Genomic DNA, 14,630 nt, shown 5'->3' on the forward strand with positions numbered 1-14,630 from the left:
CGCCCCTACTGTGTGCTGCCACGCCGGCTCTGAGGTGTTGCTGTGGCGACGCACAACAGACGCCGCTGCCGTGCGCCGCCACACCGTGGGCGTTGGTGCCCCGGTGCCATGGCACGTGGAGTGAGTGTGGCCCGGCCTTCCTTCATCTTCTCGCTCGTCGTTGCAGAGGATGAACACGGCCCAGAAGCCCGAAGATCCAACCTGCGCCTGACGGTCCCCACGGACGGCGCCAAAATGTTGTGGGGGTTCTAGGGGTACCCACAGCCGGGTGGCGGAACGCACCCGCCTATTCCCAATGAGGGAGTACTCGGGGAAGTACTAGGCGATGGGGCTGAATCTACGCTGAGACAAGGACTCAGGAACACACGATTTAGAGTGGTTCGGGCCGCCGGAGCGTAATACCCTACGTCCACTGGGAGATGTATTGTTCTTGGTGGTGTGTATGAACCTATCCTCTGCTGGCCTTGGCTCTTTCCCAGCCTGAGGTCTTCTAGCGGCGCCCCCTCCTTTTATAGATCAAGGGGGAGCGGATACATAGGACGTTGATGCCCCGACAGGTGGGCCCAACGTGACTGTGGCTACAGTGGTAGCGAATCTTTCCTCCGATATGCGTACTGCTGCTCCTCTGACTCAGGGGGGTCTTCTCTTGTCCCGTCAGCGAGGCGCCCGTTGGAGTAGCGTAGCTTGCGGCGTGGCCTGCTGAGGCTATTATGTAGCGTCATAATGGGCGAAGCCGAGCCGTCGTATCCATCTGTTACGGCAGGCTGACAGATGCGATATGGGCGGCGCCAGCGGCTCCACTGCCTTGGTAATACGCGATCAATAGTGTCCCCTGGTCAATGAAACGCCTCAGCTTCTGCCATATCAATGCAGACGTCCACCTACCGCAATGAATGCAATGGTGGGTGAACGTTAGTATGGAAACCCAAACGGCCATATCTTGCAGACACGTGGCGTCTCCAGACCACCCCGACGCGGGGTGCCGATTTCTTCCCTTAGTGAGGGGTCCGGTTACTATACAGGGGTCCGGGACCCCACGAGGGGTCCGGGACCCTGCGGGGGTCCGGTCTCCTTGGGAGGTCCGGAGCCCCGGCTGCTCGCGCATGAGTTCCTGCCTCTTCCGGGACACGTGGTGTCTCCGGACCTTTCCCAACTGTGGAACGGTCCGGGCCGTTGCTGGGAGAACAGGACTCCGGACCGCAGGGGTCCGGCTGTTTGGATGTAGTTAAGGATAACTACAAGATCCTTGACTAGACACAGCAAGAGGGGGTACCCCAGTCCTGGGGTACCGACAGGGGGAGTTGAAACTCCCCCATATATATGGTGAGTTTCAACTCCCCCTATATTCTAATCACATCGTTTCTTCATGATATTAATATCGTTTGAGTCCCGTAACATGATGATAATGTATATTATGACAGTACAAATACTGTATGATTTTTTTAAATTAAAAAACAATAAATAAATAGTTAGTTAATGAGTGATAGTATATAGAGGGAATAGATATGGGAGGAATGATTGGAGAGAAGGAGTTATAGGGGGGAGGAATATTTTGGAGGGAGATAGTAAAATATAGTAAATAGTATGTTTGGGGGAGTTGGATAGGGGGGAATGTACGGAGATAGCCTTAGGAGGGCGGCGCTCCCTGTGGCTGAAGAGTGAAGACACGTATACTTGTTTTCTCCAGGGGACAGTGTGCCAGTGTCCAACGCTACGAGCGGGAGGTCAATTGTCTTCTGGGCTTAAGGGCCGGACGTACAGTTGGGCCGTGTTCTTGTGCTACAAGAACTTCGTTGGAAGGAACTAGTGTGGGCTCGAGTCCATTTCCTCTGCTTCTTCGACATGGTTATGTGGGCCGAGTGTAATAGGGCAGAATGTGGCCCGCCCGTGCTTAGCAGGCAAATTCAAGCTTACGGATGAAACTTGGTGAAGAGAAGTAGAAGGCTGAAATGAAAAACATTGCAAAGCTAGGTTTGATAAAAAAAAGCGTAGTATGCGGTCTAGGTAGACTGGCAGGCTTGCCCAAACACTAGCATAAGTAAGAGATACTACTGTATCTGTTTCCTCAAGTTCAGGAACATTTGCTTGTCCGATGTCTCCTGGACTACGTCTGAAAGTAACAATGCTGCTCAGATCTCATGGCAATCGGCAGGATCATATATGAATACTAAGATTAGAGTGCACTGCACAAGCAAGACACCGTCACATACTGGTACGATTACATTGCGAACATTAATCGAACACCTGGAGAGCATTGCGAACGGGCCAAGTCTCAAATTCCAACCAAGAGAGCATGGTAAACAGGAGCCGTGACCACGCACCGGGCGAGGGCGGGAAGAAGAGGAGGAGGAAGACGATGATGAATGAGGAGCCGCCGTCGATCAGTTGTCCCCCTCGGGCTCGAACTCCGGGTCGCCGTCGGGGTGCATCTCCCTCCACTGGTCCTCGGGCCAGTACTCCTTGATGTGGCCCCACTTCTTGCGGAACTTCTCGATCTGGCTGTCCATCACCACCAGCGCCGAGGTGTCGCCGACGTAGTAGGGGTGGTTCCCGGACCACACGTCCACCGTGTACTCCGGCTTGGTGCCCCCCGTCACCAGCACCAGCTCGCCGTTGCAGTACACCTTCGCGTCCTCGTAGATCTGCGGGTGCAGCCCCTTCTTGCGCATCGAGCAGCGCATCCCCTGCACCGCCCCGCCCAGGTTCCGGTCTCCGAATCAGTGGCGCCGCCGATGGCTATTCGTGCGGGGATCGCGAAAGGGGAAGGGTCGCGCGCGCGCGTACCTGTGACGGGACGACGGAGCGGAGGGTGCGGGCCGTGGCCCTCGCGGCGACGGGGGTGGGGAGGAAGGCGGTGGAGAGGGAGAGCGTCATGGCGGATGGCCTTGCCTCGCGCGCAGCTCCGGACGGACGGTCGCTTCGACTGCCGTCTCTGTTCTGCCTTCCTCTTATCACTTGGCTGATGTTATCCTCTGTCTGCGCTTGGTTGGGCTCCAGATTATTCTTTCTGCCATTTTTGTGGTTTGCTATGGGCTACGTGGGAAATGCAACGGCCCATGGAAATTTCCATGTATTTTTTTTCGAGTCTCCTTCTAATTTATTTTCTTTTTGTTTTTAATTATCAGACTCTTTCCTGCAATCCTGCTGAGACAGGGCGAGTGTGGCAACTGGCGAGGCGTTTGCTCTCGAAATGTTTTGCTCAAAAGTTGGAGCCATCCATTTGCTTCTTTTTTAAAGGTAAAAACAAACTTCTTTTCTGTATATTATTATCAAATTCTCTGTACAGGAAATTTCATTTCATATTTCTTTAAATTTTCATTACCACATTCCTTTAAATATACAGGGTACGGTCCGCCAGCAACCCAACAATAGCATTCAAAATCCTCGTTCTGCTCATTGCCCAGAGCATTGTCATAAATACTCTATAGTATGTGTGTCGATTGTTTTGCCATTAAAATATTATGAGTGGCAAAATCTTTTGTCATTAACTAAAAAGTTTTTGTGACAGCAAATGGTTCCAAAATGGGTAGGCCAACTGTGGTACTTCAATTTGGCAACACTGGGTATGGTTAAAGAACTACACAAATCTTAGCCACTATGGTCCATGAACCTTTTTGTACGTGACAAACCTTCGCCTCTGGTTTATGGTACAATCTGGTGGTAGGGTTGAGATCATGAGTTCAAGTTCTGAAGTTTGTTGTGTACATTTTTTTTGTTTTTAACTTAAACAAAACTCCCTTTGGTTGTAATGTAAATTGTTTCAGAATTGTGCCCAAGGATTAAGAAAGGAGATTAGATGAACATGTTGCTCTTTATTTATTGCATTGAGAAAGACTATTTATTTATTTGTGAGAATGGTAGCATTTACTAAGAATGGTGCATAGAAGTTCTAAACTGTCTTACATTTAGGGGGGAGTTAACAAGGGTAAAACAACATACGTTTGCACTTGGAGGGAGTATGTTATATATCTTTTCTAGGGGAAGGAAGGTAAGATTTCTTTCCTGGGGGAGGGAAGGTAAGTCTAGAAAAGTGAGAAGAAGAGGGGGAGCTATGCCTCACATGTCCACAAAGGCATTTTGGCATTTTTTTCTTCCTAAAAGCAATATCGAGCACTATTATTTATCTCGCGTGAACGTTTGTGAAAGCTAGCTTATCAGCATTCTTGCCAGCTCAAAAAAGTTTTATAAAAGGTTTCATGCGTACCGTAGGAATTGTTCCTAACAGTTGCTTCCAACTCAAGCACCCTCAATTTGTTGTTTGCACGCAAATTAGTTTGCTTTGTTGTTCTAGATGAAAGGAATCTAAAACTATGAACGGGTTACAGAAAGATGCAAACCACAATTGAGCATTTTGGAAGTATCATCTATGAATGTCTGTAGAGGGAAAAGCCACACGCTAAAGTTATTTGCTCAGAAACAGCTTCAACATATATTTGTCTGCCTTATGATGGCATCACCACCCACCATCACTTGTCCATGTGTCTATTTATTTTCTTGCCCTTTCTGCTCACCAAAATTATTAACAGTTATAAACATAAGGCATACCAATTGACAAATCTTTAAATGCATCCAGTAGATCATCTTCACACTCTATAGTTTATCTATTATCTGTAAATAGTCCTGCACTAACGGATATCATAGACAATTTACCTATGCATCTTCACTAAATGTGAAATTTTAAAAAGAAAGTAGAAGCCAATGAACATATTTTGCAAAAAGTAATAAGTTATGTTGTGTTTATACTGAAGATAAAGGACAAAATTGGAAAACTAATGATGGTCAGTTGCGTGAGTCTGTAGGAGGTATTGCAAGAAATGTGAACCCCATTTTGTTTCTATACATGGACACGATGCCAAAGGATTCCAACTTTTTCATAATACTTGCAAGAATTGTTAACTCTTCTGTTCGTGGATGTAAGTACGTAACGCAAAAGGCATCAAGCCTTTTTCAGGTTGTTAATTCCTTCACGCAATTCATTTCCGCCTGTCTGCCCTCCTGCCACTCTTTATAAGCACATCGACAACAACAAAACAAGCAACAATTGGTGCCACAAGAACACTTGAGGGGAGGCAAGTGTGATTTTCATCTCACGGCCTTCTTCGAGTCCTATTGTAAGTTTATAGTTCCTTGATGTCTTTATTTGGTAGTTTAATGCATATTTTGGAACTGTTAGTGGAAAGATGGTGAGATGCTATATTCTATCATCCATATACTCTGCAAAAGCATATAAGATTTGAATGTTTGTTTTATGATAATTTGGATTGCCCATTCTTGCCAATAATAGAGTGCATGGTATATGCCTAGCTGCATTAAACCTTCCAATTTTGATTTGGAATCATGGTAGTGGCATACAATTTTGTCAATGGGCACGCAGTGTTATGTTTTGATTACTTTGCTTGAGGAGCATTCTTTATGACTTTGTTTTTTAGGAAGTAGTAAATATCGTTTTGATCATTAGGTGTCATATTGTAGTGCAAACATATATATGTATATATGGGCAGAAGTTTTTTTTAAACTTTAGTTCATCATAAATGTTCCTTTGCTTTGAAAGAATTACCTACTCATGAGTTGTTGGTGTGTCTAGGTGTTTGAGCAGATATGCAGTTTACACTAGCATTGGATGGGAACACAAGTCCTCACCTGGTGAGACGATCCAGTGAGGGTGGTGGGAGTGAGAGGTCAATGGAAAGATTAAATATTGGGGTCATCAATCAGGAGAAAGCTTTGAGGAATAGGTGCTTCAATGGTGGAGTGGCTAGAACCACACAATGTGTTCTTACCTCTGATGCTTGTCCTGAAACTCTTGTAAGCATCTAACTCACTTGTTACTCATACATGGTGGTTTACTATAACTTTTTTCAGGAAATTTACTATACTGCCCGTTTGAGTGAAATTTGCTATAGTTTATTTTTTTAGGGAAATTTACTATAATTTTGTTGAATTGATTATAGTCTATATTTGCCAATCTGTCAGTTTGATCTATGATTTCGCATTCATGGATGTTGGTAAGATCCTTCCATTTAGTTTCAATAGGCTCATCATAATTATTTGAGATCCTGGAGAAACTGTAGCTTCACAGCATTTTGGAAGGGAATTCGTGGTTACTACTTGAATAACTTATGGGGATAAACCTTAGAGACGCTAAGTGGCTATCACAAATCTTAATTATGATATCTAATGATGGTTTGTAATTCTCATTAAAAATAAAACTACAACTCTAAGAACATATTCTTTCCTGGATTGTTATTTAATGGGATATGCAAATGTATTATATGCACTCATTTTGGATTGATTTATGTAATATAACTCTCAGCTCATGTTTGCAGCATTTTCAAACACATTCCTCCAGAAAAAGTTATGCTGATGCAAACCGTGTGTCTGCTGTAATTTTGGGTGGAGGCACTGGAGCTCAACTCTTTCCTTTGACAAGCTCAAGGGCTACACCTGCTGTAAGAGATAAAATTGAACATCAACCATTGATTACTATGTTATAGCATTATACAACATTAGTCTTCAAATTTAATGGTAGTCTTACATGATATTTAGTGGATTAATCTCAATTTCAAGATATACTATTAAATCATCAAATTAACATACATAATACAATAAATATACGTGAAAGTTACATTCAACTTTATCTCATACGTAAATTGGTCTCCTTATTTTTGTTCTTGTTGCATTACTTAGGTCCCTCTTGGAGGATGTCACAGGCTTATTGATATCCCTATGAGCAACTGCTTCAATAGCGGCATAAATAAGATATTCGTGATGACCCAATTCAACTCTGCTTCTCTTAACCGCCATATTCATCGTACATACCTTGGAGGTGGGATCACCTTCACTGATGGATCTGTACAGGTAATTTATCTCATTTCTAATATGTGTAAGTGGGAATAACTTCAATAGAGGGAATAATGAAGATATTGTAAGATTCTACTGTAGATCCATGGTTAAAAACATAGACTACTTTATGACATATTGTCAACTATTCATGTCATAACTTTGCCTTGATATTCTCTAGAATGGGAAAGTTATTCCTATACTATCAATTGTTAAGCTGATTGTTCTGACAAGCAGGTATTAGCAGCTTCGCAAATGCCTGAAGAGCCTGCTGGATGGTTCCAGGGCACAGCAGATGCTATTAGAAAATTTATCTGGGTACTTGAGGTAGTTAATAGTTTCTCTTTTTCTGGATGGTCATTCTCTGCCATTCGATTGTTTGGAATATTGAGTTCATATGTACTTATTTAGGATTATTACAATCACAAAGATATCGAGCACATTGTAATCTTGAGTGGCGATCAGATTTATTGGATGAACTACATGGAACTTGTACAGGTACATTGTGCTCTTGTTCCTTAAGTTTCTTGTATGTCCTGGTTTTGGATTAACTAATTATTTTTGGCATGTATTATATTTAGAAACATGTTGACGACAATGCTGACATCACTATATCATGTGCTCCTATTGATGAGAGGTAAATCAACTGTTAATCCTCATAATTTATGATTATGCCATCTAGTCATCCAACACAACATGAGCGTGATCTAATTTGTTTTCTTTTTTTCTTTTCTTTGGGAAGCCGAGCTTCTAACTATGGACTAGTGAAGTTTGATTATACTGGGCGTGTACTTCAATTTTTTGAGAAACCAAAGGGTGATGATTTGGAATCTATGGTGAGCAATTCATTGAGTACTCTTTTGTTTCCTTTCTTTCTTTGATGAGTAGTTCTTTAAGTTTTTTCTATGGTCCAACTCTACTTATTCAGAAATGATTATACATTTTGATGCAGAATCTAACATTAATGGTATTGTTGTTGCAGAGAGTTGATACCAACTTCCTTAGCTATGCTATAGGTGATACACAGAAATATCCCTACATAGCATCGATGGGTGTTTATGTCTTCAAAAGATATACACTTTTAAACCTTTTGAAGTAATCACTTTCTTGTGATATATTCTTGTTCACACCCTAGTTTTCCTTCTAACAGTGTCAATTCTTAGGTCAAAATATTCTCAGTTGCATGACTTTGGATCTGAAATCCTCCCAAGAGCTGTGCTAGAGCATAATGTGCAGGTACTTTGATCTATTGCACTACGTGTATGGTGAAGTCTCAGGTGGAAGGGTTGTTTTGTTTCTAGTCACCGCCAGTTTAACTAATATTACTTAGTAGAATTGTTGTGTAAATATCAATCCACAATTTATGGATTCTCAGCTACATATATCGTGCATACTTATGGTATATTGAACTAATTGTGTTAGGCATATATTTTCACGGGCTATTGGGAGGATGTTGGAACAATCAAATCATTCTTTGATGCAAATTTGGCCCTAACTGAGCAGGTATTCTTTCATATATGTATTGTGCATTGTATACATTGAATGGAATTTGGTGCATGGAACATGTGTTAGAGGCTTGTAACATGTTAATTTCATTATATTCTTTACTTAAGTTATCATCTAATATTTGGTGATTAGAATATGAACACAAATTTAGCTCATGTATTTTATTTCAGCCTTCCAAGTTTGAATTCTATGATCCTAAAACACCTTTCTTCACTGCACCCCGGAACTTGCCTCCGACACAACTAGACAAGTGCAAGGTACATATTCTGTGGAACACAATTATTACCTCAGAGTAGGACATACACATATTTGAAGTTTGGATTTTTCTCCTCTGCAGATCAAAGATGCATTTATCTCAGATGGCTGCTTGTTAAGTGAATGCAACATCAAACACTCTATTATTGGAGTTTGCTCACGCATTAGCTCCAGATGTGAACTCATGGTATATGCTCTATCAAGATGTATGCTCATGTTTTATATAGTCTTCTTCATCAATACTTTGATTTGAGTTAGTAGAATTGTTGCATCTATATTTCAATATGCCATATCAACATGAGGACTCACAAAATCGAAGATAGGATTTGTGACCCGGGACAAGTTCATCAAAATATTGTTGAATCTTTTGATTTCTTCAGCTTCTACAACTAATATCATATTCAATTTATTTAGGATGTGAACACCTCAATTCTGGTGATTATTATACGCCAACCAATCCCATATTTTCATTAATACAAAATTTTGCTCAAGCTAGATCTGAACTTGATCAGTTTAGAGTTAATTTTGAAAATTATTGTCAATTTATTTGTTGTTGTGCTTTCTAATAAATATAGGATACCATGATGATGGGTGCGGATATTTATGAAACTGAAGAAGAAATTTCAAAGATACTGTTAGCTGGGAAGGTCCCAATTGGTATAGGAGAGAACACAAAGATAAGGTGAGGATTTGGAACAATACTACATTTATATGGCTGCTAGTAGTTCCAAAATACCACACTCAGAAAGCTTCTGATTGGTATCTTGCTTTGTTGATTTCCAGGAATTGCATCATCGACATGAATGCGAGGATCGGAAAGAATGTGGTGATTGCTAACAATAAGGTGAGCGAGGTCACTAGCGTTGCTGCAAAAAAACTTGTGTGCTCATCTATCCAAGGTGTTGTGACCATGGCTTCCACTTTTTATGACAGGGTATCCAAGAGGCTGATCACCCGGAAGAGGGGTACTACATAAGGTCTGGAATTGTGGTGATCTTGAAGAATGCAACCATTAAGGATGGGTGGGTCATATAGATGGTGTACACCTACAAAGCAAGAGCTTGCCGTGCTATTATATTGATGGATTGTGTAACTATGGTGTGGAAAGTGCTGGTTGCAAGGAAGTCCTCAATTGTCCATGCACAAGATGCAAAGTGTGGCATGATGTTCCTTAGACCCTCGATACTGCTAGTATATACTGTAATAAGCTGCATAGGAAGTTGCAACAAACCTTGTATGAATCTTTATATTTCTATTACTACCTAGTTTGGAATTCTATTATCTATCATCATATTACTACAATTTTACTGGTTCTGCTAATTTACACCTGCTTATAAGTGTTACTCAAAGACCCATGTCCTAACTTTTTTTTGCCAAGTAAGATAGCCTGCACCTATGTTGGGTTTTGGCACAAATATTGAATTTCAAGTGGCATTTGGTATGTCCTAAAAAATCTGCAGCATCAGATACTCCAACTTGAGTCAGACACCAACACTTACGCCTGTGTCCCTTGCAAACAGGGGTGGATCTAGGACCCGAGTTGGGCGTGCTACAGCCCAGGTTCAGCCCACAAAACTCCATTCACCTCCATGTAGTATGTAGTGAAAATGAACCTATGTATCTTCAAGTAGGTCAAAACAACTCAATCTCCATTGGTGCAGCTCGGGTCATCCTTGATTTCTAGCTCCGCCCCTGCCTGCAAAGACTACTGCCATGTTTGGCCCCCTCGTCGAGTGTTCTTTTGCAGTTTGTTCGGCACATGCTTAGCCGCTCGTACGTATTGTAAACCCTTATATAATGTAGGAACATATTCTAATCTTTTTTTCTTGGAATGTTAAATTAACTTGTGCTTACTGTAAATCAACATTGATAATAGGTATTGTTAAGACTGGAATGAAATTGAATTTAATTCTTAATGTTGACGAAAGATATGGGTTATTTCTGATCTTTTTTTTTGCTTGGAATGTTAAATTAGCTTGTGCTTACTGTAAAGCACATTGATAATATGTATTGTTAAGATTGGAATGAAATGAAAGATTGACTTTAACTCTTAATGTTCACAAAAGATATGGGTTATTTGTAAGTGAGAATATGTAGTCATGTGGAGCACTATTAAAGTCAAGGTTACAAAAGGCGCTAGGTGCTATCTAGGTGGTGACCCTCAGCCTAGAGCCTAGGCGTGCTCTAGGTGTTTTCTAGGTATTTCCTAGGTGATGCTTAACATGTACGTATACATCGAAAAGGCCAAGGATCTGGGCCAAGCATTGGGTAGAAAGGCTTATCAAAGCAGCTCAAGTCCAAGTCGGAAAGGCCAACACCCTTCCCCCACCTTATCCATTAGCTTGCAAAAAAATCCCATCAGTGTCACCCTCATCCCGTGGCCCAGAGGACCAATGTGTCGCCGCCCTAACCCCTCCTCTGCCAAACCACAACCCTACCCCCGCCACTCGATGTCCCTTCTCCGCCCAATGTTGCTGGTGTATGTCATCATCGCCTCCTTCTCGTCACATATTGTCGCCTCCTCTCATCTCTGTCACTGCCGCTTTCCACTCAATATCTTGTCCTTCCTCGCCGATGCTTGATAGCCCCGCCTCCCCCACGCATCCCTACCTTGGTGGATCTGCACGACAATCACATGGATGGCATGTCGATCCTCATTTCGCCGCCGACAAGCTGGCGTCGCCTAGGGTACCACCTACCCCTCTATGCGAGTCGGTACCTCGCTGCCTAGTGCATAAGCACGCTTAGGTGATGGCGGAACAACACCTTGTTGAACATTGATTAGAGTCAAGGATTTCAATTTTTTAGACTACCGTCTACAAATATGCAATGCCTCTAGAAGCATAGGCATGGCAAACCTAGCCAACTTTTTAGGTTAGGCTAACAGACTTATTCAAAAACAAAATAAATGAAAGAAAATATCTTATTTGATGTTAGAATCATATAAGGTAGTAAATAAATTACACAAAAGAAGAATCAAGATGGTACTCTCATGACAAAAAAAACTACTGTTAACACCATATAATTCAATAGAACTTTCAAAATATAAAAAGAATTGCTTAGCAACTGAGAAGTAGATCAATTTGTGAGTGGTAATTAAGCCACCGTATATCTAAGAATTTGGTGAAACGAGATTGATAGAGCACTAATGCGTATCTCCTTTAAGGCCTAAAGTCCTTGGCACCTTCTTTTCTGATCCTTTATAGTTTGGAGACTTATCCAAGTCTTTTAAATCACGGGACACATCAAAAAGCTAGTCAAGAAATTTTGTGTCTTGCATGTCATGTAATGTGTCGAGTGTGGTTCATGCTGTGCCATGTTGATGCCACTTAAAGAGACCACGTGAACTGCAAGCACACAAATTAGTTGTACCTTTTCTCACAGATTATTGCCCATAAGATTTATCAAAACGCAGAGCGAATAGTCTGTGGTTTAGCTATTTCACTAATTGTACTAATTGAAAAGAGCAAATGTGTATGAAAATTTTATTAATAAATTAACATCAACTAGTCAAAGTCTAACAATTATGAACAAATATAACTAGAAAGCCCTTTCCAAGAATCCAAGATTGCTTGCATATGCTTTTCACCATCCAAACAGTGATGATGTAGGTGCTATTAAACGATTGTGCACAATCGTTTTCCCTCCGCATACTGTCACTACAAAAGGATAACCATTTTTTTTGGTAAAAGCGAGCTTTATTAACTAGTCACAAGGGTTACAATCTTTCGCAATGTGTCCTCGACGCACGCAGGCGCCCGGCCTAACCACACCGCAGTATGGGTATTCCTTCTAGCTAGATTGGCTAAATCATTAGCAACTAGATTACACTCTCTTTTAACCTTGGCAACTTTCCATTGCGACAACATCCGTGCTTGATGTCTTGCCTCGAGCAGGATGAAGCTAACTGCAGATCGGTCCTCCTTCTCCTTCATGGCATGAACCATTCTAGCACAGTCAGATTCAACAATGACAGGTTGCTTAATCCATTGTGCGGCCAGCCGGAGTCCCTCAAGGCATGCCCAGGCTTCAGCTTCATCGGCGTCCCGACACTTGAATAACGCTCGCCAAGCCGTGAGAATAAGCTGGCCCTTGCTATCGCTAGCGATCACGCCCACACCTGCTTCTCCATTTTGCTAAACAAAGGAGCCATCAACGTTGATTTTGACCCACCCCTCGGGAGGAGGCTCCCGCTTAGATTTTTGTTCCTATTCTTCAGTTAGAGACTGTGTTGTTGCTTCTTGCCAGTTGGTACACAGGGCGCCTTTCCTTTCCTGCTAGGCCCATCCTCTCCAGGATCATGGCAAGTGTGGCCTGCATGGAGCACAGAGCATGTACAGCCTCCGGGATGCTATTTGGTCCCTCCTGATGTGTGATGTTGTTGAGCAATGATCAAGTTTTCCACAGCAGCAGCTTTGTGAGATCACGTTCACTGTCTAAACATTGTGCCAATAGGAGGAGTAGCCAGTCCGGCCCTGTAAATTCAAACTGTTTTTCATCCGGCAACTGCCAATGTTCGCGCATAGCCATGAGGAGCTCCCTAGCTAGTAGGCATGACATGGTGGCATGAAAGCTTGTCTCAGGTTCTCGATCACATATTGGACAGAGATCAAACGACTCCAGACGCCTGGTGAATTTAGCTCACCATGTTGGGAAAATATCCTTGGCCAACTTCCATGCAAACACATTCACTTTGGGAGGCACATGACCACTCCAGACTCTCTGCCATAGCCCTCTCACCATCCGGTGCTGAGCTTGAAGCCTGAACATCCTATCCAATCTTTATTTTAAGGGCCAGATTGTATGCACTGCGCACAATAAACATTCCACTCTTTTCTGGATGCCAAGCGATGAAGTCCTCTGGCAACCTGGAGGGGATTTTGATTTTGGCAATTTCTTCCACATTAGGCAGATTGAAGGTGTGAATAAGCTTGTCAAAGTCCCATCCCCTACCAACGATGTCCAGCAACTTAGACACCCAGCGTAAACAACACTGTCCCTGCCGAGTTTTTACTCTTAGCGATTGTTCCCTCGCTATCCATGGATCGCGCCAGATTCTTATCTGCATGCCATTTCCCACTCGTCATATTATACCTCGCTTTAGCAACTCCAGCCCATGCATGACTGCCTGCCAAGTTGATGATGCATTAGAGCAAAAGGCAGTGTCTATTAGATACTTGGCTTTCAACAACCTCGCGCACAAGCTGTCGGGAAACTGAAGGAGGCACCAAGTTTGGCGTGCCAACATAGCCTAATTGAACAGTCGTAGGTCCTTAAAACCAAGCCCTCCACAACCTTTATTCAAAATCATTTGCTCCCATGCCAGCCAAGCCATTTTCCTCTTCCCCATTCTCCACACACCACTAAAAGGATCGGATTATGGCAATAAGATCATCACATAACCCGAGAGGAAGTTTAAACACGCTCATAATGTAAGTCAGCAGGGCTTGGGCTACTGATTTTATTAGGATTTCTTTTGCTGCACTGGATAAGGTCTTTTCAGAGTAGCCCTTTAGACTCTCCTTGAGATGCTGGAATCGATCCCCTTTCATTCTGCCATTTGGTGTTGGAAGCCCCAAGTATTTGGCATCAAACACAATCCTTTCTACCTGTAGTATGGCTTTGACTTGATCCTGCATGGCCGATGGACACTTATCACTGAACATGATGGAGCATTTTGCTGGATTGATCTGCTGCCCAGTGCACTTCCCATAGGTCACCAGGACCTCCTTAACTTCCTCTGTTTGGTCTGTTGTAGCTCTGAAGAATAGCAGCGTGTCTTCTGCAAAAAGAAGATGTGAAACACCTGGGGCGTTTCTGCAGATTGTAAGCCCCTTCATGGCTCCAGTAACTAATTTCCTATTTATCAGAGTAGACAAACCATTAGCAACAAAAAGGAAGAGGTTTGGCGGAAGTGGATCACCTTGTCGTAGACCACAAGTTCGTGTAAAAGGCACCGACATGGCACCATTGAAACGAACAGTATAGTAGACCAAGGTGACACAAGTCATAACTAGATCCACCCATGA

The 14,630-nt window shown here is 42.7% G+C and overlaps 2 protein-coding genes across 2 annotated transcripts; one reads left to right on the forward strand and one right to left on the reverse strand.

Moving 5' to 3' along the window:
* Positions 1 to 2,134: 2,134 nt before the first annotated feature.
* On the reverse strand, positions 2,135 to 2,986 carry LOC120674396 (50S ribosomal protein L31, chloroplastic-like). Its single transcript, XM_039955574.1, has 2 exons — positions 2,785 to 2,986; positions 2,135 to 2,684 (listed from the first exon to the last, which is right to left on the reverse strand). The coding sequence occupies exons 1-2, from the start codon at positions 2,872 to 2,874 to the stop codon at positions 2,382 to 2,384; spliced, it is 393 nt and encodes a 130-aa protein (XP_039811508.1). The 5' UTR covers positions 2,875 to 2,986; the 3' UTR covers positions 2,135 to 2,381.
* A 2,604-nt stretch (positions 2,987 to 5,590) lies between these two features.
* Positions 5,591 to 9,900, forward strand: LOC120675668 (glucose-1-phosphate adenylyltransferase large subunit 1, chloroplastic/amyloplastic-like). Its single transcript, XM_039956870.1, has 15 exons — positions 5,591 to 5,805; positions 6,327 to 6,449; positions 6,688 to 6,858; positions 7,078 to 7,167; positions 7,252 to 7,338; positions 7,422 to 7,477; positions 7,583 to 7,676; positions 7,823 to 7,935; positions 8,004 to 8,076; positions 8,263 to 8,343; positions 8,517 to 8,603; positions 8,684 to 8,788; positions 9,177 to 9,283; positions 9,385 to 9,445; positions 9,535 to 9,900. The coding sequence occupies exons 1-15, from the start codon at positions 5,599 to 5,601 to the stop codon at positions 9,634 to 9,636; spliced, it is 1,557 nt and encodes a 518-aa protein (XP_039812804.1). The 5' UTR covers positions 5,591 to 5,598; the 3' UTR covers positions 9,637 to 9,900.
* The last annotated feature ends 4,730 nt before the right edge of the window (positions 9,901 to 14,630 follow it).

The sequence above is a fragment of the Panicum virgatum genome, chromosome 5N (assembly GCF_016808335.1).
Source record: "Panicum virgatum strain AP13 chromosome 5N, P.virgatum_v5, whole genome shotgun sequence".
Taxonomy (NCBI): domain Eukaryota; kingdom Viridiplantae; phylum Streptophyta; class Magnoliopsida; order Poales; family Poaceae; genus Panicum; species Panicum virgatum.